We start from the raw sequence: 26675 nt of genomic DNA on the forward strand, positions 1-26675 counted from the left end.
TTACTTTGCCTGGCTTTTAGCTTACTTGCTGAAAGCTTCTTTGCAAATTCTTGATCAGAAGCTCAGCAGATTTTTACAGGAAAACAAATCTTCCATTATAGACATGCCTTACAGGATTTGATTCTGTTTCTGGAAAGGAGCTGGTAGGGTCAGGGCTTTTGAATATGATTTTTTGGTTTTTCAAATCCTTGTTCTTTTGGAGCAAGGACTGAGAACTCTAACACTTATAGGAATGTCAACCAATGTGTGTTTTCAGTGGGAATGCTGTGTAATGAAAATGCTGTAAGTGCAGGACTATTCAGGGCCTGATCTTGAGATTTGCTGAACACCTGCAACTCCAGTTGACTTCAGCTCAGGATTTGAATTTACTCCCGTGTTCATGCTCCCACACAATATCGGTGAGTATGGAATTGTTAGACGAGCTGTTCCTTAGATGGAACCTTAAAATGTTATGAAGTTCTTTCTGCCAATTGAACAGTTGCAGTCTTGCCCCAGAGGCAGCTGTGTAACAGGTTAATGTAGTGACCCCTGTGAATGCTTTATCAGTTTGCTAAATTTGTTAATCATTTTGGGATCCTTCAGATGAAAAGGTATTTTATATATGTAAGTTTATCAGCGGCAGCATTGGTTCGTGATGGAGGTTCAAGGTCCTATAACACTTCGCAAAGGGGAAAAGGGTAATCACACTAATTATCCTGACTGGCATACCCCCTCTCAGTAAAACAGACTTAGATGTCCAATGCTGTGTGTGAACTATTTTTAAGTGCACATTAGCTGATCCATTTGCCTGCGTAGTCATTGAACTACTGGTATTGTTCTTTTAAAAACTCTGGGCTTGATTCTGCAGTGCCTTGCAGGCAGTGTAGTCATTTATATCTATGTAAAGTGAGTATAAAAGGCTACCCATCTGATTTGGGACAGTTTCAATCACTTTTTTCAGGTGAAAACAGCTACAGAAAGTGCAAGGCAATCGATAATCAGGCTCTTGCATATGAACAGTATTATTTGGAAGAACCCAATGCTATTCTGTGTCTACGTTACACTTATTGTGTTCAGAGTCTGGTAGCAGCATAAACTCAGAGTTTTTGGTTTTTTTTAATATATTCGTATTTGGAATGAATAGAAGATACGTATATTCACAGCCATTTTCATTCTTTTTTTCCTGCAAAATTCTGACTCCTTTCCTGGCCTGGGCAGCTCTCTCACATATCTACCAAGCTCTCTCTGATTAATTATATTTTTAGATAGGCAGAATAACATTTTGGTGTATTTTACAAGCCACACATCTACGTTTTAATCTTCCTCTTGCATTTTAATCTGAGTTCTGCACTGCCACAGGCAGAATGGCACCCTAACTTTTGTGTGAGTGAAATTACAGTAATTTTTAATTTTAATTTGATCTTTTAAAAACACCAACACCAGAAAAAATGCGAAAGATGCTGTTGGAATTTTTATAGGAATTTATCACTGTTTCATGGTATGTTCACTTATTATTCCTCTTTTCTAACAAAATACTCTAACCTTATGCTGTTTGCTAAATAGCAAAAGTGGGTGCAGACATTTTCCTCCCTGCACTCTGACTCTCTGGGACTTTAAAATGAGAAAATGCTCCTTTGCTGTGAAAGCAACAAAGAATCCTGTGGCACCTTATAGACTAACAGACGTTCTGCAGCATGAGCTTTCGTGGGTGAATACCCACTTCTTCAGATGCAAGAGAGAGAAAAGCAGCCCAGGAGCATGTAGGGGTTAATTGTCTTATTAATTCAAGGCGATTTCTGAATTAGTGTCATGCAAATTATAATAAATTGCTGTCTTTTTCTTAATATTTCTTGTTAGACTATTTTGAGAATTGTGGTTCTCGGTATATGGGATTATATTGAAAACAAAATAGAGGTAAGTAAAAGTACCACAACCAACACTGTTTGTATTTCAGCATGGCAAAGTAAGAATAATTAACTATTTCTGCAGTGTGTGCTTTAGCTATAGGAATTGATGCATTTACACTCTGAGAGATTTATGCATGTTGCTTGCTGCACACAAAGGTGAAATTAGATGCAAATTTAAACACTGTCCACAGTAGGAAGTATCAGACTGATGCTGGTTAGAACAGTGTTTTAAACACATCTGTTTCTATCACAGTTTTAGTGTGATTTTGCTGACTGGTGTGGACAAGAATTTCTTTTTGAGACCCGTGCAAGTCAAACTGTGATTATATAATCCCTGTCGACATTATAATGATAACAGAGTCTGAGGATCTGGTTAACAATATGATTGAGAGTTGTAGTGTAGATGAGGCCTAACCATGTTTCCATAATCAAGTTGAAACTAGAGCTGGTAGGAAAATTTTCATCACAAAGAGTTTTGGTTGGAAAATGCTACTTTAACAACACCAAACATTTTCACTAAATCGTATAGATTTCAACAAAAAATCATTTATGGAAAAAACTTCAAAAATGTTGAAACATCCCATTTTAATATGTTCAGAACTAAAACTTTAGATTTTTGTTGTTGTTGTTGTTTCAAAAAAAATATTTATTTGGCTTTTCCTTCCAATCCAGGGTGGGAAGAAAAAATCAAAATCTCAAAATATCCATGGGGGAGAAAATCAGTTTTCCAACTGGGTCTAGTAAAAACTCTGAAAGTCCAAGCATATAGCCCATTTATGGGGACATTAAGTATCGTCTGCGATACAGTTTTTTAACTGTGTTGCTAACCCACTCCCCAGACTTGATTCTGGCTGTAGTATAGACAAGACATAGACTAATCCCCCACCATACATCTGTCACATAGTTTTATAACAGATAACAAACTCCTGTCCATACTTGTCAAGGAGACCATGGCTGGAACCTGCTAGCAATAATTGTGTTCAGGCGTGTTTGTAGCTATTAAGGTTCTGACCAAGAGTAGATAAGCCCTTAATGTACGTAACTAACAAAATGATAATTACTTAAGAATTTACACAGCTAAAGTACAACAGTAGTTAGTGTACATTATAATTTCAGTAATTGTAGGATTGCTGTGATAGAAACGGGGATTAAATGGAACGTAGAGCTACTAAATTAAATGCTGACAGGAAATTTGGTTTTCATTACATATAAAGCCACATTTAGAAGTGTGGAAATCTTCCATAACTAAACCTCAAACCATTTATCTGGCTTGCATATTCCAAGTGAGACATACAGTATGGGTTGGAAGCCAGGTGATACTTGATGTTATCCAGCAAAACATCAATTTCAACAGTTTCATTTCACTTTTTAAAGGGAAGTGTTATGTTCTAGCATCCTCCAGATGGTGCCAGTGAGGATTACGACTTGTTATTTGCATCTTTCCAGTGGATTGTGTTTATGTTCAGTTCTTGATGCGTGTTGCTTATAGTGGGGTACGTCTTGTTTCCCTGTGCAAACCATGAGTAAATGGGCCTTACACTGGGACTTTCACAGGGCCTGGGGGCACAGAATTCTGCCTTATGCCTTTCCAGGATGTGGTGGGCCAGCCCAAGCATTATTATTAGCATTGCTCTTAATTCTTTTCTCTCTGCTTTGCTAATGAGCCCAGCCTTGACATGCCATTTGTCCACTTCTCCCACAAACCTTTCCATGCCTTCTCCCACATTGCCTCCCGCACATGGAATTGCCCTTCCTGAGCTGATTCCCCGTGGCCACTAACCTCTCTTTATTCAGATCTCTCCTGAAGATCCACATTTGCCCGGACACCTACAGGAAGCTGGCCAGCTAATAATGACAGTCATGGAGTCCTTGGGGATAGTCTTTATATCTCTGACAAACACAGAACACCCCAGCATTGAATTACTAGGATGTGGTCAAGTGCCACCTGGTCACTTTACTTGTTTGTTGTTCCCCTTTACTCCACCTCTTTCTCCCTGCATCTTTTTAAAATGCAAGTTCTTTCAGGCAGGGACTGTGTCCTTTTTTGTGTTTGTACCGCTACCGCACCTAGTGGCTGGTAATAAACAGCAATAATAATACAGCTCCTGGGTTGTAATAGCATTTAGGGCATCACCTGTACATGGAGATTTTGGCCAATGGAGTGGTTGCAGAACTCCCTGGCCATGACTCCCCCTCACCTCTAAAAGTGCAGATGAAGTCACTAAGAAATTCTGCTTCACAGCATGCAGAGGATGCAGCTTTTTTGTGGCCTGCTCACCTCGAAACACACCCAGTTTATCATAACTGCACCACTTTTGTTCATTAAGAGCCTTCCAAGATCACTAAGGAGGGTGGGAGGATATGTGACCCTTAGAAAGGGTTTGGAAATGCTATTCATTTTAAAATCTTTCTCATTTTAGGTATTTGATGGTGCTGTAATAATTTTATCCTTGGCTCCAATGGTGGCCTCCACCGTGGCAAATGGCCCAAGCAGTCCGTGGGATGCCATCAGTCTCATTATCACTCTGAGAATTTGGAGAGTTAAGAGAATTATTGATGGTAAGTGGTGATTAAACTTGCTGTCTTGAGAATTGGTTGGTTGGTTAAGAAAAGGATTGTAGCCCTCGGAATTGCTTTTAGAGAATATCTTTATTGTTCTCCTTCCTCTAAATTTTAAAAGCAATGAACAGGTATTTAGTGTTGTGACTCCCACTGGTGGGTGAGAATAGGAATTAATTCCATGGCTCCTTTATGAATCCTTCTTCCAGCATCCTCTATCTTGATCCATTCTGCTTTCAGTTCCTGCCTCTGGTATAACTTTGTGTCTGATTCCTCATACTTTCTTTGTATCTTGGAGGTTCCTCACTGAACATTTTCCAAAAATCTGTCTCTGCTATTAATTTGAGCATAATTATCTGTGTGCCAGGGCTGTTTTGCCCAGGATTCCAGGACACGCCTCCATTGAGAAGCACTTGGAGAGAGGCAAGCAGCTTGAAGAGTTAAGACTGCAGAGAACAGGAGCAGTATCTGAGAGTGGAAACAAGAATTCAAGGAAGGGGCTATTAGCATAGGTGGAGGGCAGTCAGATCTATTATCAAACTGTAAATTGTTTTGCTGTCAGTGTATGGGATTCCCAGATGCAGGGAAGAGGAATGCAAAATGAATGAGGCCAAGGTAGGATCACTTTGCTTCTGTGAGAGAAAGAGCATGTCACAGTGGCATTTGTGTTCCAGATACAGTAACTCCTCACTTAACGTTGTAGTTATGTTCCTGAGAAATGCAACTATATGTGAAACAATGTTAAACTAATCCAATTTTCCCATAAGATTTAATGTAAATGCAGGGAGTTAGGTTCCAAAGAAATTTTTGGGGGGCAGGCAAAAGGCATTATATACTGTACTGTACTGTACTCAGTGGTGAGCTTGAGCCGGTTCGCACCGGTTCGCGCGATCTGGTTGTTAAATTGTAGCAGCCATTTTAGAACCGGTTGTTCCAGGACAACCAGTTCTATAAGAGCTGCTAAATTTAACAAAAGCTCCGGCCCAAGCTCTCCTGCTTCGCCCCCTTTCTCCTCCCCCTGCCCTGCTTCCCGCGAATCAGATGTTCGCGGGAAGTCTGAACAAGCAGCAGGCAGGCAGGCAGGTAAGCTGGGGAGGGGAAGTGCGGCTCCGCGGCGCGGCCTGGTTCTCCTGCCCCGGGCTCCGCGGCGGGGGCTCCTGCTGCCCTGGGGTCCGGGCAGCACGCGGCGGGGGCTCTTGCCCGTCCGGGCGGAGCGCGGAGGGGCCTCCTGCCGGTCCGGGGGCCGGGCGGCGCGGCGGGGCGCCGCGGGGCCTCCTGCCGGTCCGGGCGGGCGCGCGGGCGCAGCGGGGCCTCCTGCCGGTCCGGGGTCCGGGTGGTGCGGCGGCGCGCGGCCGGGGCTCCTGCCGGTCTGGGGTCCGGGCCGGGCGGGGCAGGGCCTCCTGCCGGGCCGGGCGGTGCAGCGGGGCCTCCTGCCGGTCCGGGTCCGGGCGGCGGGCGCGGCGGGGCTCCTGCCGGTCCGGGCGGCGGGGCGCGGCGGGGGCTCCTGCTGGTTCGGGCAGCGCAGCGGGGCGCGGCGGGGGCTCCTGCCGGTCCGCGGTCCGGGCGGGGCGCAGCAGGGGCTCGGCTCCTGCCCCGGCGTCCGGGCCCCAGCCCCAGCCCAGCTGGGCCCCCATCTCCAGGCAGCAAGGTAAGGGGAGCAGGGAGGGCGTGTTGGATAGAGCCTGGATGGGGTACGGGTCCTGGGGGGCCATCGAGAATGAGAGGAGGGGTTGGGTGGGGCGGCAAGGGGCAGTCAGGGGACAGGGAAGGGAGGGATGGGTCAGGGGTCCCGGGGTGTGTGTGTCAAGGAACATGAGGGGTTGGATGGGGAACGACCCCCCCGGGGGGGGCAGGCACGATCCCCCCCCCCCCCCGGGTGGGGAGGAGGGAACCGCTTGTTAATATTTTGGCAGCTCATCACTGACTGTACTGTACTGTGGTTGGGAAGTGCCTCTGGCTTACCCCACACAGGCACAGCCCGCTGCAGGCTAGGACATTAGGAAGCACCTTTGCAGCAGCAGCGGCAGCTTCCCCGGAGAAGAACAGACTCGGACTTTGCCGGGAATGCTCCAGGCCCACCTCTTCCTGTCCCCACTCTGGGCTCACCTCTTCCCACCCCCCCTCCACCTCCTCTCTGGAGCACACCACATCCCTTCCCCCCCTCCCCCCAAGTCCTAAGATGCAGCGCTTCCCCACTCCTGCCCCTCCCTCCCAGCAAGTCCTAAGCGTGAAGTGCTGGGAGGGAGGGGGAGGAGTGGAGAAGCCTTGCATCTCCACTCCTCCCTCTCCCTCCCAGAAAATCCTAGGCGCCACTAAACAGCTGTGGGGGAAGCGCTGGGAGGGAGGAGGAGGAGGCGGAGGCGGCAGAGAAGGAACTTGTGCAATGCTCCCTTGTAAAGTCGCTGCGCTGCCACAGAATCTTACAAGCAGGCAGCCAAACGACGTTATAAGGGAGCATTGCACAACCTTAAACAAGCATGTTCACTAACTGAGCAGGGACATAACACTGAAACAAAGTTAAGCGGGACGACATTAAATGAGGAGTGTAGCAGGGTGGACCCTGCTCCGGGGTTTTAAGGGGTTTAAAATGTGGCCTGACAGAGCTGAGCTGATTGGGGAAGTGGCTGCAGTTGGGGGCCACGCCCCAAACTGAGGAGCAGGGCCTTATAAAAGGCCAGATCAGCCAGGAAGACAGAGTCTCTCTCTGTGGTTAGAGAGAGATGGGCCTGGCTGCTTAGACATTAAGAGAAGTACCTAGGGTAAAGCAGGATGGGGAAAAGGCTGAGGTGCTGGGGAAAGCTCCAGCCTGGGAAAGCCCCAGGCCTGCGGCCTAGTACGGGGCTAAGAGGTACTGGGGTTTGCAGGGGGCAACCTAAGGATAGGCAAAGCAGCAGGTCCGAACCCCGTTGCCGGTGATGAGAAGGCTGACACTGCAGTCTGTCCCAGGATATGGGGCTCGATAGTGACTGAGCAGTAGCCATTCTGAGGCAAGTGGGGATAGCGTGGTGGCGGGGGTTCCCCTGAGAGGGGGAGACCCAGTTAGAGTAAAAGGGGCACCAGGTCCAGGGAGGGACACGGGGGCCTACGAACAGGGGGATCACCGGCCTGCAGAGGGTGCTCCAGGGCTGGACTGAGCTAAATTCGGAGAGCTACCAGCAGGAGGCGCCACAGGGGTGAGTGCGACCGTTTACAGGAGTTACTGTACTGAGGACTCCCAAGTTCCAAAGGGAGGGAATGCAGCCCTGTATGGTGACGTACTGAAACCAAAGTTCAGGATCTGATTCAGGTTGTGAAGAACATCAAGAAAAACAGTAAAACTTGCATAGTCATTCTGAACAAAGTGAGCTGGCCTTAACTGTGACTTGGTGAAGATTTTCAAAGGCATAAATGGCAGGTAGGCGACCATCTCCTATTAAAAGTCAAAGGGAGTTAGGTGCCTAACTGCTGTTTGTACCTTTGAACCTTTGAAACTCTTACCCTTAGTCTGCTATTTCCCTCATATAGATATTTCCTGCAGTTGTATTTAGGAGTCGATGTTAAAATGCGTAGGGTCTGGAATAGCTCTTCTCCTAGAAGCTGCAGAATACAAAGCAGAAAATGCTCTTAACCAGCCAGTTAGAGGATCTGTGATAAGTGCTGGAATAGATCTACATTAGTGCAAATGCATGTCAGCTCTAGTTTTGCCTGTAACTCAAGTGATGGTTCGCAGCTGGGGATCTAACATCCAGGGTTCAAACCCTGCTGATGACCCACATCGGGGGTCCTTGTGGTTGCAGGTGATCGAATTCCTTCTCCAAAAGAAATGCTACATTCAATCACAAATTGTTGGGTTTCATGGAGCAATTACTGAGTGAAATCCTATGGTCTGTGTTACACAGAAAGTCAGATCGGATGATTGTGATGATTCCTTCTGGTTTTAAAATATATGCAGACATTTCCTCTGATAAGCTAAACTGCTGCTGAATTTCTTCAAGCACTTGTTTGTTTTTTTCCAGCATATGTGCTGCCAGTGAAAGTGGAGATGGAGATGGTGATTCACCAATATGAGAAGGCAAAGGTCATTCAAGATGAGCAGCTGGAAAGGCTAACCCAGATCTGCCAAGAACAAGGGGTAAAAATTCCATTATATTTTTATTTACATGTTGTCTGTCAAAGAGACTGGTTTTGTAAAGACTGAAAGATGACAGACTTCAACTTTAGAACTCTCTAGGATGTTAAAGTTTCTAGCTACTTTCAGGAAATTGCAGCCTGTGTTGTACTTATTCTTACCTCCCATATGTGAAACTGGCACAACTTTAGAACATTTGTTGTTTGAAAGGTGGTCTTTTCCCCTTGCTTCTGTATCTGTATCTTTAAGGGGATAGTAACTGGGTTTTTTTAATAGAAGAGAATAACTTCAATAACTAATTTATCAGCTATCGATATGTCAGCTAGAGACTCTTTTGACCAACTCAAAAATGCTGCAGAAGAAGCTTCTGTCTAGTTTCTGGGAGCAATTCAAGGTTTTAGGATCTTTCCAGGTCCAAAATTTTTTAGTAATTCAGTATTAAAATAAAAGCAAGGTCAACATTAAAAAAAGAAATTGTTTCAAATGAACACATTTACAATAAAAAACTAAGAGGGAGTACTATCTTCGAAAACACTGGTTTTGTCAGTGAACTAAATATTTTGAATGACGTTTAATATCATGAAAATGGGCTTTCAAATTCCTTGCTTTTAAATTGGTTATTTTAGTAGAAACCAGTCACATACAGTAGGCCCAAACTAAGTAAAGCATCTAATTGCTTTTTAAACCAGAAAAAAAATTGCTATCCTATCAAACTTATTGCTGTAGTAGTAGTTAATTTGAATTGTATTGCACATAGAGGCCCCAGCTGAGATCAGGGCCTCATTGTGCTAGGTGCTGTACAAACACACAAAGTGATAATCAGTCCCTACTCCAAAGAGCTTACAATCAATGTACACATGTCAGATAGAAAGTGGAAGGGGAAAGAAAGGTGAAGTGACTTGCCCAAGATCACACAACACATCAATGAGATAACTGAGACTCCAGAGCCTGGTCTCCACCTATTAATTAAATTCACCTAGCTACATCACTCAGACCCTAGGTTCCCTGTAAGCTGTGCAGCCACGCAGAAGGCTGTTTAGGGCCATGCAGGTCGCCCAGCCCAGCCCAGCCCCTCCGGAGCTGCTGGGGGGAGGAGCCCCACCCTGAGTCTGTCCCAGGCCCACCGGAGCTGCTGGGGAGAGGAGCCCCTCCCCCAGTCTGGCCCAGGCCCACCAGAGCTGCTGCAGTTGGGGAGAGGAGCCCCTCCCACGGTCCAGCCCAGCCCTGCTGGAGCCGCGGCAGCTGGGGATAGGAGCCCCAGACCAGGCCCACTGGAGCTGCCAGGGAGAGGAGCCCTTTCCCTGGCCCAGCCCCGCCGGAGCTGCCGTGGCCAGGGAGAGGAGCCCCTCCCCTGGCCTGGCCCAGGCCTGTCAGAACTGCCAGGGAGGGGGGTCCTTCCCCCCAGCCCAGCCCAGGCCTGCTGGAGCTGCTGCAGCTGGGAGAGTCGCCTCTCCCCCCCCAAGCCCAGGTGCTGCTCTGGGGAGAGAGCCCTGGGGCAGCCTGCACACCAAACGCCTCACACGTCACCTCCATATTGGTGCACATAACAAAATTCATTCCGCACATGGATGGGGAAAAATTAGAGGGAACACTCCTCGGGCCTGTGAAAAATGTTGTGCCTTGTGCAACGTAGTTAGCTGAACCTAACCCCCACTGTAGATGCAGCTAGGTCGATGGAAGAATTCTTCCTTTGACCAAGCTACTGCCTCTCGGAGAAGTGGTTTAACTACATAGACAGAAAAACCCCTTCCATCAATGTAGGAAGCATCTACATTATAGTACTACAGTGGCACAGCTGCAGTGCCGTAGCTATGTCTCTAGCTGCTGTAGAATAGCCATACCCCTGGTCTCCTAGTGCTCTATGATCACGGATTGACAAATGTAGCTCCCATTGCATTAAGGGGAGTTGTGTATAGTCTGAGTTTAGAAATTTCCAGTGCCTGCTCTTTTCATGGACTGTTGTTCATAGTTCTGTTTGGACAGGGTTTGTAACTTCAGCCTTAACGAGTTTCCAAGTCTTAGGCCCCAGACTTCCCAAAACTTACACTCTTAAGTACATGTGTAAGTCTGTAGGATTGGGGCCTTAACTGTTCCAGATGTTAGTAACAATGCTTAGCACATCTTCACATCCATTAACTAATTATCCTTCTAATGCCCTTGTGAGTTAAGTAGGTAAATAATATTATCACCATTTCAGAAATGAGAGAGAAGTGATAATTGACCAAGACCATGCAGTGATCAGTGACACAGTGGGGACTTGAACCTACAATTTCCTGAATCCCATTCCAGTGTCTAATTTTCTAGCCCACGCTATTTGGTTGCCACTCTTCCCTAAATGGACAATGTCAGGTTAAAATCATCCATTTTTAATAAGTGCATTTCCGTTTCCTTCAACTATGAAAACTTAAAGTATTGAGCCTCATTCTCTCTCACTGTCTTAACCTGGGTGAGGCCCCTTTTCCTTGACAGAGTGATGTAAAAGGGTCTTCGAGTAAATGAGAATTAGTCCCATTATATCTAATCTTTCACAGTTTGTGCGTGTGTTTTCCTTCCTTCATTTTTCTAACATTGGACAACAAGAATAAGCCAGTCCCTTTTTCTTTGAGTGTGTGACATTTCACTTTTAAAAAGCGACAAAGAGTCGCTTTTTACAGATCCAGACTAACACGGCTACCCCTCTGATACATTTCACTTTTAGGTTCTCATACACTAGCACAAGGCTAAAGGCTTTAATTTGAGACACCTCAGGGGAATGATTTGATTTTCCTTTTTGTTTTTCAGTTAAAATCTCTCTTCACTAGAACGGGAAGAAGGAATTTTAGTTCATGGAAATGTTTCTTTTGATCTGAGGTTTGGGGAAAGTTTTATTTTCACAAAAGCTAAATTCTGGGATATATTTGGCTTGATGGTGCCCAGGAGGAAGAATTTCGGAAGGAAGCCTGTCATCCTTACTCAGGGAAATCTCCCATTCACTATGAGTTTTAGTTGTGCAGAAAACACAGGGTCAGTTGTTAAGAGAGATGATAGGCTCATTTCTGGCACTCAGCCCAAGCCAGGCTGAAGCAAGAGACAGGAACGGCACCACCCAAGCACTGGGCAGAAGACAAAGCAATACATACAGCCTAGAGGGATGGCAAAGTATCAGAAAACTAGAGCAAAGCCCTACAAATGCTCTCTTTCATGTATGGTTAAATACTGTCAAAACCTAGCATCCCTAGCCTGTGCTATAATGGTTAGTACACCCGTATATCCAACAAAAAGAAATGTTGCATTGCTCGACGGAGTAAATCCATGGAAACAGAATAGGGTCTTTCCTAGCTTCGAGGTGACATCAGCTACTGTAAAAATATATACTAAAGAAAAATGACAGCATACTAATCTCCTTTGTTTTCATATCTTGTGCCAAACAAATGTCTCAGCTATATATTATGAGGTAAATGCACTAATTTGCCGCAACATAAGACATTGACACAAGAACTGCATCCTCCCTTGACAGCTTCATAAGCGAGTGGAGAATAAGCTGTCAGCATTATAATATCACATTGACACTGTATGTAGTGTGTGGTTGAGAAAACATATCTTAATGTTCTTTAACATCTAAAATTCTGTCTGGCTTCCGAACACCTGCTTTTACACCATTATTAACATTTGTAGCTTTTGAAATGCTGACCTCTTCTCCTTGGAGTTTGCTGTCTTGAAAGTTTGTGTTCGTATTTTTGAGCTAACTATGTAGATTTTGGACAGAAAAGTTCCAATAAAAAGAGGTTCCCCTACGATGGTAACATCTGGAAAAGACACATGCAAAGAGGAAAAAGCATTATTTTTAAGTTTCAAAGCATCGTATATATAGTGAGAGAGAAAAAATATGGGGCAGATCCATAGCCAGAGTAAATTCCCATAGGTCCAATGGAGCTACAACAGTTTACACCAGCTGAGGATTTGCCCCATCGGTAGGGGTGTGTGTGTGTGTGTGTGTGTGTGAGGATCAGTTCTGAGCTGCCTATTCAGGCAAAATTTTCAGTGAGTTTTGCATGAGTTAGGAGCTCAGGTTTAGTCTAAAGAATCTGGACAAGAGAGAAGCAGGCAGACTAAAACTTGAGTACTCTTCCTGAAGTTTATATTTTGTGAGAAGTTAGTGAGTTGCATTGATTTACAAATTATTATAGATGGGTCTGGTAGCACTGCCTGTAGTTAAGGCTGCCTGACACTATCCATTGTAAGACCCTGTTTTCAGTTCTTATAATTTTGCCAGACATTAACCATAGGGACTGAAAATTTTTATTTCTGCTGTCTGCCTCAGGCTGAATTTTTCTGGAAAATTTCACCCAAAATGGTTCACCTGTTTCTCAAAACAGGGTTAGGGAAAATATGTTATTTTGCTCATGTTAAAAAAAAAAAAAATTGTCAGCCTTTTCTTGAGTGTCCCTCTAGTGCAGAGGTGGGCAAACTTCGGCCCACGGGCTACATCCATCCCACGGAACCATCCTGCCCGGCCCCTGAGCTCCTGGCCAGGGAGGCTAGCCCCTGGCCCCTCCCCCACTGTCCTCCCTCCCCCACAGAGCCACGCCGCCGCATGGGCAGCGCTCTGGGTGGCGGAGCTGCGCACTTCTGCTGAGCAGAGCGGCAGCATGTCTGGCTCTGGCCAGCGTGGCAGCCAGACATACTGCTCTGCATGCTCTGCTCGGCGTGGTAAGTGGGCTGGGGCTGGGGCCGGGGGGTTGTATAAGGGGCGGGGGACCCCAGGGGGCAGACAGGGAGCAGGGGGGCAGTTGAATGGGGTGGAGGTTCTGGGGGGGGCGGTCAGGGGATGGGGAATAGTGGGGGTTGGGTAGGCATGGGGTCCCAGGAGGCGGAGGTGTGGATGGGGTCGGGACAGTCAGGGGACTGGGAGCAGGGGGGTTGGATAGGGGGTGGGGTCCCAGGGGGTAATTAGGGGTGGGGAATCCCAGGAGGGGGCAGTTAGAGGACAAGGAGCTGGGGGGTTGGATGGGTCAGGGGTTCTGAGGGGGGCAGTCAGGAAGGCACAACCTTCCCTACCCATCCCTCCATCCAGTTTTGCAACTCCAATGTGGCCCTCGGGCCAAAAAGTTTGCCCACCCCTGCTCTAGTGTCCCTTGGCTTTGGAGCAAAAATTTCACATTTGGCAGGATGGTGGCCTGTGTGTCAAGGATGTGCTTTTTGCCATCACTGTGAACATCTGCCCAAATTTGACCAAGGTTTAAGCCTTTGAAAAATCACAGTTTATACATTATCCAAAAAGACTTGCTGGGGCTTTGCAGCTAAATTCCCTGAAGATTCCATCCATGCTGAGTACACTCCAGGCCAGGTCTGAGCAGGACTTGCCCTGGAATTGTAACTCTGGGCTGCTGCAGGCTGAGTCCAGGCACCAGAACTGAGAGCAGAGAGACTGTCTCTCCTGTGGTCTCAGTGCACCCTGTGCTAGGTCCAGGCAATGTGGAGGAGGAAGCTGCCTGATTCAAATGCTGAGGGGACAGGAGAGAAACCTGGGGAGAGGGGCAAGGGGGGTAAATTGAGACCAGGGTCTTGGGGATGAGGTGAGACTAAGACTGGAGGTAGCAGGAAGTTGAGCTGGGGAGACTAGGACCAACTGAGCAAGGAGACTTAGCCCTGGTCTACACTACAGGGTTAGGTCGAATTTATCCACGTTAGATCAATTTAAAAATGACTGTGTCCACACAACCAGCTCTGTTCCGTCAACCTAAAGGGCTCTTAAAATCAACTTCTGTACTCCTCCCTGACGAGGGCAGTAGTACTAAAATCGACCTTGCTGGGTCGAATTTGGGGTAGTGCAGGTGCAAATTGACAGTATTGGCCTCTGGGAGCTATCCCAGAGTGCTCCATTGTGACCGCTCTGTACAGCACTTTGAACTCCGATGCACTAGCCAGGTACACAGGAAAAGCCCCGGGAACTTTTGAATTTCATTTCCTGTTTGTTCAGCGTGGCAAACTCAGCAGCACAGGTGACCATGCAGTCCCCCAAGAATCGTAGAGCGTAGAATGTTTCTACGCTCCCCCTATCATCTCCGTCCCTGAGGTTATCGCAGAGTAGAAGGCGAAAAAAACACACTCGCGATGACATGTTTTCCAAGCTCATGCAGTCCTCCCACACTGATAGGGCACAGCTTAATGCATGGAGGCATTCAGTGGCAGAGGCCAGGAAAGAATTAAGTGAGCGCAAAGAGCGGAGGCAGGATGCAATGCTGAGGCTAATGGGGGAGCAAACAGACATGATGAAGCATCTGTTAGGGGAGCAAACGAACATGATGAAGCATCTCGTCTGTTGGAGCTGCAGGAAAGCCAACAAGAGCACAGATCCCTGCTGCAGCCACTGTATAACCGCCTACCCTCCTCTCCGTGTTCCATAGCCTTCTCACCCAGATGCCCAAGAACGCGGGGGAGGGAGGCTTCGGGCACCCAGCTACTCCACTGCAGCGGATGGCCCAAGCAACAGAAGGCTGTCATTCAAACAGTTTGATTTTTAGTGTGGCTACAATAAGCAATGTGGCCTTGTCCTTCCCTCCTCCCCCACCCCACCCGGCTTACCTTGTCCATTATCTTTTTTTTTTTAATTAATAAAGAAAGAATGCATGGTTTCAAAACAATAGTTACTTTATTTCAAAGTGGGGAGCGTGGTTGACTTACAGGGAATTAAAATCAACAAAGGGGGCGGGTTTGTATCAAGAAGAAAAACACACAACTGTCACACCGTAGCCTGGCCAGTCACAAAACTGGTTTTCAAAGCCTCTCTGATGCACAGCGTGCCTTGCTGTGCTCTTCTAATCACCCTGGTGTCTGGCTGCTCAAAATTGGCTGCCAGGTGATTTGCCTCAACCTCCCACCCCGCCATAAACGTCTCCCCCTTACTCTCACAGATATTATGGAGCACACAGCAAGCAGCAATAACAATGGGAATGTTGATTTCGCTGAGGTCTGACCAACAGCGCCAGCGAGCTTTTAAACGTCCAAATGCATATTCTACCACCATTCTGCACTTGCTCAGCCTATAGTTGAACTGCTCCTTACTACTGTCCAGGCTTCATGAACAGATCCCCCGAGCAGGAGAGCAGAGTTGTAGCGGAAGTGGTGGATGAGGATGGTTCGCAGTCCTACTGCACCGTCTGCTGCCAGCAGCACCCAGGAGGACCAGAATGTATACCCTGAGCTTGTCACTGGGGAGGAGGAGAGCAGAGTTGCAGCGGAAGCGGTGGAGCCGTACACCATGCCCTGGAGGTTGCTAGGAGCTGGGCAGGGAAGATGTTCCCAGAACCCCTGGCCAAACTACATGTCAGACGAGGACGGTTAGCAGTCCTACTGCACTGTCTGCTGCGAAGGCAAGGAGCTGATGCTGTGTAGCAATGCCAGCTGCTGCAGGTGCTTCTGTGTCGAATTCTTGGAGGTCCAGGTAGGGCAAGGTACCTCAGCGAAGGCAAAAGAGCAAGAGCTCTGGAAATGTTACATATGTCAACCACAGAAGTGCTATGGGGTGTTACAGCGCCAACCAGACTGGAATTCATGGCTGCAAGACTTCTTCACCAGTGACAAAGGACAGGAATATGATGCACCTAAAATCTAAAAAGGCCCACACATTTCCCAGAGTCACTACCCTTGATAACAGAACGTCAATGATTGCATTGGCTACTTGGATCACAGCAGCCCCCACAGTAGACTTGCCCACAACAGCAGCGGTGATGGTGAGCTGAGCGGGCTCCATGCTTGCCATGATATGGTGTCTGCATGGATAACCCAGGAAAAAAGGCATGAAACAATTGTCTGCCATTGCTTTCACAGAGGGAGGGGTGACTGACGACATGTACCCAAAACCACCTGCAACAATGTTTTTGCCCCATCAGGCATTGGGAGTTTAACCCAGAATTCCAATGGGCAGCGGAGACTGCAGGAACTATGGGATAGCTACCCATAGTACACTGCTCCGTAAATCAATGCTAGCCACGGTAGTGAGGACGCACTCCACTGACTTTATGCGCTTAGTGTGGACGTACGCAATCGACTGTATAAAATCGATTTCTAAAAATCGACTTCTATAAAATCGACTTAATTTTGTAGTGTAGACATACTGCAAGACTGAAAGTCAAGGGAGAAAGGAGACTGGGACAGCAAACCTCTGGAGTGAGAGGAAGGCTGTGGGGGAAGCAGAGTGAGACTGATTTTATAAATATGACACATTCTGTTTTAAAGAGAGTAAAATGGACAGATCACATTCTACCACTTTGCACATAACATAGTAAGTTGTGTGTAAAATTTATCTTTTGTAAATGTGTTATAGAATAGATCACAGAGCAGATGTAACAGTGAGGTCTGTTTTTAAAAAATTAAGAAACAGAAAATATACATCTGAATATTGACTTGCTCTTTTAATTATATTTATTTTTATGGGGGGAAGTTTAAAGGGGGAAAGGGAGATTGGCAGATGATCAGGTATCACATCTATAAAATACATATCCATTCTGGAATGACATAAGAGACATACATTTGCAAACATAAAAAACTCTTTCCAGATGTTGAATTTTGGCTGGTCATACATTTGAAAGTCAGAATATATTTTATGAATTAAAGTACCATACACTACTATTTTGACCTTGTCAGTGTCCCGCTGAAATTGTTTGAATTTCTGGTATTTTATTCAGTCCCCACATGTTAGAAAAGCTACAATTAAAAGAGAGGGCAGTCAAGGTAGAAAGTATTAAAAATACTGACATGACATAACTGCATTAGAACTCACAATAATAAGTATTTATAAAATGGACTGGGTTAATCTATGCCCATTGTAATTTTGTAGTAAATATTATAACAAACACATTAAGTTGCAGGTGAAACAGTTTTATTAGACTACCTTAAAATAAAAAATGAATCCAAAGCTTTCATTAATGAGTAAATTCCAATCAAGAAAGGTGTAGCTGTAACTTTGGTGTCAATTGTGAGGAAATTTCCATCCCACTACCAGTTCTGGTCATAGGTCATCAGTTTATGAATTTTCTTGCGTAAATTCCTGCTTAAGAATGCTTCAGCTTATGATCCAACCAAGACTGCAAATACAGTCATATCACAAGAGCTGCTCTTCTGTCAAACCATGTAGCACTGGGTTTTTCATCATTATTAAAACCATAACTATGGAAGCTAAGGCTTTTTTTTAACTTAGTAATTTGTAAAACAGCTGCTAGTTTAATGGCATGGCTATTTAGCTGGTAAAATTACCTATCAGAGAAATAACTTATGTTATCCTTTTGCAATAACTTTAATTTATTTCTAACTACCAGTCATTTTCCTAGTGAATGGCAGGCAGCCAAGGTCATCCTGTGTTTCATTCTGACCATAAATCATTAGTTTGCAACTGTCTCCTGATTTTTATTGTTACCAACAATGGCTAAACTAATGGAAATAAACATTGGATTGTATCCCAGTGGCAGATGAGTTTTAGGGCAGGGCATTCTGTACAAACAGCACTAATAGAATTGAGCAAAATTAATGCTAGTGCATTAGACACGAGCTAGCTTCTGGCTAAAGTGTTCATTGATCTCTCCAAGGCTCTGTCAATCATACTCCGTTGCTGGACTGTTAAAGAGAAATACCATATGATTCACTGCTAATTCTGTCCCTTCTTGATTCTTATATGAGTGTTATACAACAATAGACAGGATGGATGGCACTCTTTATAAATCCAGTCAGATAATGGCAGATGTTCCCTAGAGTTCCATATTGGTCTCTGTCATTTTATCTGTTTATAAATAATTACCTAGTGCATTGCATTAAGTGGGGATATGTATTGTAATGCACTCTAATTCTTACTTTTCTGTTTACAGCCAAAGCATCACTAATTGTGTTATAGCAGCATGTACAACTAATTTTGCAAAGGGCAAGTTAGTTTAATTCTCCCAACAATGTAGTAATGAGCTTTACCTCCAAAATGTGCAATCTAGTTATTACTCCCTTTGTTAAATCCTTCAGAATGATTGGATAGTTTCAAAAGCCAATCAGAATTTGAAGGCAATTTCTCTTAAATCAGTGTAACTATCAACAAAATCACAGGCTTAAAAAATATTAAGAATCTTGAGACAATTAATGTTCTGGCTTAGAATTTGCTCAGTCAATGACAGTTACTATAGGCTGAAATGGTAAGAAATACTATGCCCAGTATCACACCAGAAAAAGGGTTCATAACAGAAGAAAGGAGTTGCCTAATCTCACAGAAAATGGCTTTAAACCCCTTTTCCTCAATAACGAGAGCAGTAATGTTTCAGTCATGCACATCAGAGAGCTGATAGGTAAGGTCCCATGGGAATCAAGACTGAGGGGAAAAACAACTGAGGATAGTTGGCAGTTTTTCAAAGGGACACTATTAAGGGCCCAAAAGCAAGCTATTCCGCTGGGTAGGAAAGATAGAAAATGTAGCAAAAGACCACCTTGGCTTAACCACGAGATCCTGCATGATCTAAAAAATAAAAAAGAGTCATATAAAAAATGGAAACTAGGACAGATTACAAAGGATGAATATAGGCAAACAACACAGGAATGCAGGGGCAAGCTTAGAAAGGCAAAGGCACAAAATGAGCTCAAACTAGCCACAGTAATAAAGGGAAACAAGATGACTTTTTATCAATACATTAGAAGCGAGAGGAAGACCAAGGACAGGGTAGGCCCACAGCTCAGTGAGGAGGGAGAAACAGTAACAGGAAACTTGGAATAGCAGAGATGCTTAATGACTTCTTTGTTTTGGTCTTCACTGAGAAGTCTGAAGGAATGCCTAACATAATGAATGCTAATGGGAAGGGGGTAGGTTTAGAAGATAAAATAAAAAGAGAACAAGTTAAAAATCACTTAGAAAAGTTAGATGCCTGCAAGTCACCAAGGCCTGATGAAATGCATCCTAGAATACTCAAGGAGCTAATAGAGGAGGTATCTGAGCCTCTAGCTATTATCTTTGGAAAATCATGGGAGACGGGAGAGATTCCAGAAGACTGGAAAAGGGCAAATATAGTGCCCATCTATAAAAAGGGAAATAAAAAGAACCCAGGAAACTACAGACCAGTTAGTTTAACTTCTGTGCCAGGGAAGATAATGGAGCAAGTAATTAAGGAAAACATCTGCAAACACTTGGAAGGTGGTAAGGTGGTAGGGAATAGCCAGCATGGATTTGTAAAGAACAAATCATGTCAAACCAATCTGATAGTTTTCTTTGATAGGATAATGAGTCTTGTGGATAAGAGAGAAGCGGTAGATGTGGTTTACCTAGACTTTAGTAAGGCATTTGATAAGGTCTCGCACGATATTCTTATCAATAAACTAGGCAAATACAACTTAGATGGGGCTACTATAAGGTGGGTGCATAACTGGCTGGATAACCGTACTCAGAGAGTAGTTATTAATGGTTCCCAATCCTGCTGGAAAGGTATAACAAGTGGGGTTCCGCAGGGGTCTGTTTTGGAACTGTCTCTGTTCAATATCTTCATCAACGACTTAGATGTTGGCATAGAAAGTACGCTTATTACGTTTGCAGATGAAACCAAACTGGGAGGGATTGCAACTGCTTTGGAGGATAGGGTCATAATTCAAAATGATCTGGACAAATTGGAGAAGTCTGAGGTAAACTGGATGAAGTTTAATAAAGACAAATGCAAAGTGCTCCACTTAGGATGGAAAAATCAGTTTCACGCATACAAAATGGGAAGAGACTATCTAGAAAGGAGTACGGCAGAAAGGGATCTAGGGGTTATAGTGGACCACAAGCTAAATATGAGTCAACAGTGTGATGCTGTTGCAAAAAAAGCAAACATGATTCTGGGATGCATTAACAGGTGTGTTGTGAGCAAGACATGAGAAGTCATTCTTCCGCTCTACTCTGCGCTGGTTAGGCCTCAACTGGAGTATTGTGTCCAGTTCTGGGCACCGCAGTTCAAGAAAGATGTGGAGAAATTGGAGAGGGTCCAGAGAAGAGCAACAAGAATGATTAAAGGTCTTGAGAACATGACCTATGAAGGAAGGTTGAAAGAATTGGGTTTGCTTAGTTTGGAAAATAGAAGACTGAGAGGGGACATGATAGCAGTTTTCAGGTATCTAAAAGGGTGTCATCAGGAGGAGGAAGAAAACTTGTTCACCTGAGCCTCTAAGGATAGAAAAAGAAGCAATGGGCTTAAACTGCAGCAAGGGAGGTTTAGGTTGGACATTAGGAAAAAGTTCCTAACTGTCAGGGTGGTTAAACATTGGAATAAATTGGTTGGGAGGTTGTGGAATCTCCATCTCTGGAGATATTTAAGAGTAGGTTAGATAAATGTCTATCAGGGATGATCTAGACAGTATTTGGTCCTGCCATGAGGGCAGGGGACTGGACTCGATGACCTCTTGAGGTCCCTTCCAGTCCTAAAGTCTATGAATCTCTGAAACACATTGATTTTACACACCTCAGCACATATAAATATGAAACCCATCCTTACTATAACAAATCATATTTTAAATAATAGTGGAAACATAACAAATTATCCACACTGAGTGAGTTTAAGTTTGGCCAGAGTCCCTTTTACTGTTTCAAAAGAGGCATATGACCCAAGTCCTATGAAAGTTCCAGAGGTACAGCTGAAAAAAGTCCTGCAAGTTTTGACTCTCAGACAGTGGGACAACAAGATAGATTCTACCAGGTCTAGAATGAATTGTGATCTACCTTGTATTTTCTGAAGTTACTGGAAACCTGGTTCCTTTTAGATAAAAGTTTTTCTTAGATGGTAAGCTGTTTGGAGTGGGAACCATGTTTTCCAGTGTGGGATTTTTTTTTGTTTGTTTTTCCCCCCAGCCACTTAGGACAATAGGAGCCTGTTCTTGATTGCGGCCTTTGGATTCTACCACAATATAACTAGTTAAAACAATAAGCTGGTTTTACAACATACCTAGTTAAAGCAAGCCCAAAAATTAAGACATTTTGGAAAGCTGTTGGAGACTCCATAAAGGAGATAACAGGGTGTCAACTGTCAGATAACCCTTAGTATTTATATTAACTTGTCTTGAAAACTCTGTATCTTATAAAGGCCATAAAGAATTGATCACTCCTTTTGTTGTTAAAATTACTACGGCAAAGTGGTGGATAGGAGTGACTGTCCTCTAAATCTATTGAGTGGTATCAAAAAGTATGAGAAATTCTGATACTAGAATACTTATCCCATCAAAGCAAAGGTTTAGAGGGAAGAAGCAAAAAAGATAATTACTTACAAATCTGATGGAAACTTCTGGAGTGTCCTGGAAGACGGTCATCACCCGCCATCATGCCTGATAGTTTGAGAACTTTCTTTGAAAATAAAGGAAGGGTGAAACCCCTTTAATAGTCAGTTAAACTCAAAATTAAGATAATAAAATAAGGAAGATAGATAGGAACCATCTCACTACTAGTGACCTTTATTGTTATTGGCTTGTTTATACTAGATAAACCTATTTTAATAAACCCTATAGCAGTATTCCAGCATCTTAAATGTCTTATCTTAAGTATAAAGCACAACAAAAAATTAAGTTATGTAATCTCTCTAGCTGAATAATTTGGATGTAACTAATTTTAAAATGATCTTTTGGGTAAATCCCATTTGTGAGCTAAAATGATTAGAAGATGTCATGTCTCATCCTTTATTTTTCCCTAAATATTTTAATAAATATCCATTTGTTTTTCATAGTAGTATTAGTTTATAATATCCCTAAATGGTGATTTCCCCCCTCCCTTTTTTCAAACATGCTAATTTAAATTAATAGATTGTTTTTGTTTTGTAAACATTTTAACTGAATTTCATATATCTTATTTACTGTTGTCAGTAATCAGTTGAAGGGTTTACATCTCAGTTGGCCAAACTGTATAGGTTACCTTACATAAATAATGGACAAAGTGGAGTGTCATAAAGACCATTAATACAACGCGCTCACTCTTCTGCCTTGGTGGTAGAAAAGCTATAGCAGACAAATGGTAGCATTTTATGCCCACTTTCCATTGAAGTAAATGACTGCACAAGTTTCATGGGAGTGATGAATGGGAAGTCAGATGCTGACAGTTCCAAATGCAGGGGGGAGGGGAGTGAGCCTACCTCAACTCTTTATAGCTGGGTGGGTTTCTGTATGTGTGGGAGTCATCAGTATTTCTGCTATTAACTTCTACATTTCTGTGTACTGTTGCTCAGCACACATGCATTCCATTGAAGTAAATAGAACTATGCTGATTTACACCTGCTAAGCATCTGGTCCTCTAAGTGCATTCCTTTAACAGCCACTCTGATCCTCCATGTTGGTCTTTAGCCCAGCTGAACCAGCATAGAGGTAAGAGTGAAAACAGGACAAACAACCAGATCATATTTGCAAAGAGCAATAAAAAGGGATTCACATATTGTCGGGGAAGTGTGTAAGGCCTGTGTATGCTTCTCGTGCCTCAAAAACAGGGGAGGGAAACTTTCCACACTACCCGAGATATCAAGTACAGATTTCTGAGGTAGATAAAACTAGATGTTTTGCAGAAATACATAGGTGGACACTTTAGCAGGGCTGGCAATGTGGTGTGTGGTTTTGTCCTTTGGCCATAAGATGGCAGTAAAGCCACTTCTGTTATTTTACTTTATCAGCAATATTGCACTGTTCACCCAAATTACTGTTCTTCACTATCTTTGTTACTCCAGTTTCACTCACCAGTCAGAATATTTATCTTCAGCTAAGATATGAATTTTTCCAATTTAGGTTATAAAGATTTGCTTTGAGGAAGTGGAATTGTCTAGTGATTAAAGCACAGAAGTGGGAGTCTGGAGATCTGGTTTCTATTTACATTTCTGCCACAGATTTGTTGTGTGACCTTGGGTCAGTTTCTGTGCCTCAGTTTCCCCATGTTGTTTACTTATTGTAAATAGTTTACTCTGTTTGCTTTCTGAAAGAGCTTAAATTAAAGTTGGCTTTTGTTTTCCAGTCAGTCATGAACAAGATTAAAAGAAAGGGAACAGCAATGCCATTGTAAATGTTCCCCATAATCTGTTTCTCGCCTCTGATTTGTGTGTTTTTTTTAAAGATGAAATTTTGCGAGATTTTATTTTATTATTTTAGTTCATGTTCTTCTAAAGATTCAGTATTGAAAGTTGAAATTCTCTGTTATCTACCTGCTCATTGTAGTATCTAAGCTGGAAAACAGAGGTCAGGGGATTGGTAATGAAATGTAAAATCTTTCTATAAATCTATCTGTAAATTGTTGGTTCATATCTGGACCAAACTGGCATTTATGAAAAGTCATTATCACCATCTGGCTTTTGAAGTAGGAAGCTATTGTGAAAGGAGTTGGTGGTCCCTGTCCTGTTCTTTCTTCGGCCATGTCTATACTTACAAGCTTACAGGGGCACAGCTGTATGGAAGCAGCTGTGCCGCTGTAAGATTGCTCGTGTGGCTGCTGTATGCCAGTGGGAGAGAGCTCTCCCATCGACATCATAAAACCAGCTCAACGAGCAGTGATAGCTATGTTGGTGGGAGAATATTTCCTGCCAGTATTGCACTGTGCACACAAGTGCTTATGCCAGCAAAACTAATGTCACTCAAGGGTGTGTTTTTTCACACCCCTGAGCAACAAAAGTTTTGCTGACATAAGTGCTAGTGTAGACATGGCCTTAGTTAATAGGTAGCCACAAAACCACTACTGTCAATATGCTTGTTGGAAGTTTCAGTGGAGCGCTCAAGGAGTGACAGGGGATAGAGACTAAATGACTCTCTCACTCCTTACATGTGTGTCTTACAGGCCAAGTGCCCCTCCCTGTACAGTGAGTAGAAGACTTCAATCTCCAGGGCTGCCAGTCTGGTATCTTTTTTTAGTACATGGAAGCTGTTGTCCATTTCCCACTCCAGTAATACATGAATCTCAGCCTGGAAGAACCCTAGAGTGACCAGACAGCAAGTGTGAAAAATTGGGACGGGGGTAAGGGGGTAATAGGAACCTATATAAGAAAAAGACCCAAAAATCGGGACTGTCCCTATAAAATCGGGACATCTGGTCACCCTAGCACTTCTCTCTATAGCTGACCACTAATCCAGTGTTCATACTAAATCAATGGAGACCATTGCTCTGATAGCCTGACAATCATGCTGAATCATGGCTTTTCAACAGAGGACTCAGTGGAATGTACACTATAGAATGAATTGAGTCCTGCCTTACATTGAATGAACCAGGACCACCACATGTATAATCTGACAGCAAGATGGATTTGAGTCAGCATCTCGGAGAGGAAAGCCAGAGCCATATTCAATTAGCTAACGTGCCATTACACGCAAGTTTTTAAGAGCTAAGTTGCCAATTTCCCTTCAGTTATAAAAGTGTAGTGACAAGTGCATTGCAGTGTGTACACCGTAAGACTATCCTTTCGGCCATGCAAAGTCTTTTCAGATCTTTTAGTTAAGAGGCACAATGCTGGAAAATTGAAATGCATTAACCTATCACTTCACTAATTTTCTTTTCCCTCTAATATAATTAGAATTATATTGGTCACCACCGTACGTCTCCATGTTTTGAAAGAGTTGCAACCCAATGCATTCCTTCCTCAGAATTGTGGTGGCTTGGGTGTGGGGGTTGTAATGCAGAGGAAGGAGTGAAGAAATCCTCAGCCCTCAAATGAGGATTCAGAGGACCCCTCCTGTCCCTGCCAGGAGGGAGATTTCTTTCTTGCATCACAGGAGGCATGTGTCTGTCAAACACAGGGAAATATACTGGTTCTGTCATTGAGATTGCTACTCTCTAGCTCTCTGCCTTTCGATCATTGTCACTTTTATTGTACACAGTGCCGCCCAGCATCGGATGTAACTTATTAAAAAATAATAGCAATAATGGGTCAAATCCTGCCCCCTTCCCTGCAGTTCTAGAGGGCCTTGCCTGCAGCAGAACTGCTGTGGTTCAGTTGTTTGAGGGAGGAGGTCCTTGGGTGTAGTGGGGAGAATCCCCTCCATGGAATTCATCAGTGCAAAGTCCAGATATTAGAGCTGTGTGTCAATAACAGGAATCACCCTGAATGATGGTTGAAATGATTATACAGTGAAACCTGTATTGGAGATCACACTTTTATTAGACATTTTTTTCTTTTAAGAAACTGCCCCAAAGTGTATCTCCAAACTGAATGAATACAATTTCCCCCAACCTTTCTTAGAAGACAATCAACATCCAGGCAACCAAACAATAGCTTGTGTGCTAATCTAAACACTACATTTCTGGGGAATAATGATTTCCAGGTAGGGTTTACTTGTGTCACATCATTTTATGTTGTTTTTCCCATAGTTTGAAATTAGGCAGTTGAGAGCCCACCTAGCTCAGCAAGATCTGGACCTAGCTGCTGAGAGGGAGGCTGCGCTGCAAGTACCCCACATGCTGAGCAAGCAGAGCAGCAATAGATATAAGGTAGTGGCAACTGGAGACTCAGATGATGAGGCCACTGAGAACATCACCGAGTTACGACCACCACGAGGTGAGTGCTATGTATGGTGCCAATTGCTTCTGCTGTTACCTTACATGGAATTGTTGAATTCACTGATTATTCTCATTTTACAAGTGAATTGATTACATTCCCTGGAGACTGCACTTCCCCATTTGCAAGGAAGCCAGGTCTGCTTCAAAGTGGCAGATGTTCTATTTGTGAACAAATTCCAGCCAGAGCCAATAAACTGACCCTGGAAGAAAATGACTATGATGCTCTCCTTCATGGTTCTGATGCTTATATCCGACAAGCACTAAAGTGCAGCAGCCAAGTCAGAATTGGCAAAGAATTATTCGCTCAGTGATAAAAGCATGGAAATCAGGAGGAACATTGGAAAACATTATCAGCCTTGGGGCCACCCACATTTCTGTGATTTGAAGCAGGCACAGGGCAGTTTTGAATTGATGTCACATCTCACATCTGCTTGTCTGTCTGTGGAGGAACCTGGTCTCAAAGTATTTTTATTAATAGTCAAATAGTAATATTTACAGTGAAACACTCTTTATATGGATTTTTATAATAACAAATTAAATATGTTGGGCCAGGTTTGTCCCTGATGTCATCAGCACCATTACATCAGGGATTTATTTGACCTATTGTGCTAATGAGCCCAGTTTTTAAACATGGTCACCTAGGTTG

General features: G+C 44.0%; 1 protein-coding gene across 2 annotated transcripts in view; it reads left to right on the forward strand.

The window, feature by feature from the left end:
* Positions 1–26675, forward strand: part of TMEM266 (transmembrane protein 266) — an 88460-nt gene that overhangs the window by 30571 nt on the left and 31214 nt on the right. For both annotated transcript variants that reach the window (XM_039490454.1, XM_039490453.1), the window contains 4 exons: positions 1837–1893; positions 4307–4445; positions 8441–8556; positions 25841–26027. In XM_039490454.1, coding sequence (XP_039346388.1) covers positions 1837–1893; positions 4307–4445; positions 8441–8556; positions 25841–26027 — 499 coding nt within the window. The remainder of the gene's footprint in view (positions 1–1836; positions 1894–4306; positions 4446–8440; positions 8557–25840; positions 26028–26675) is intronic.

This window comes from Mauremys reevesii, linkage group 10 (assembly GCF_016161935.1).
Source record: "Mauremys reevesii isolate NIE-2019 linkage group 10, ASM1616193v1, whole genome shotgun sequence".
NCBI lineage: Eukaryota > Metazoa > Chordata > Testudines > Geoemydidae > Mauremys > Mauremys reevesii.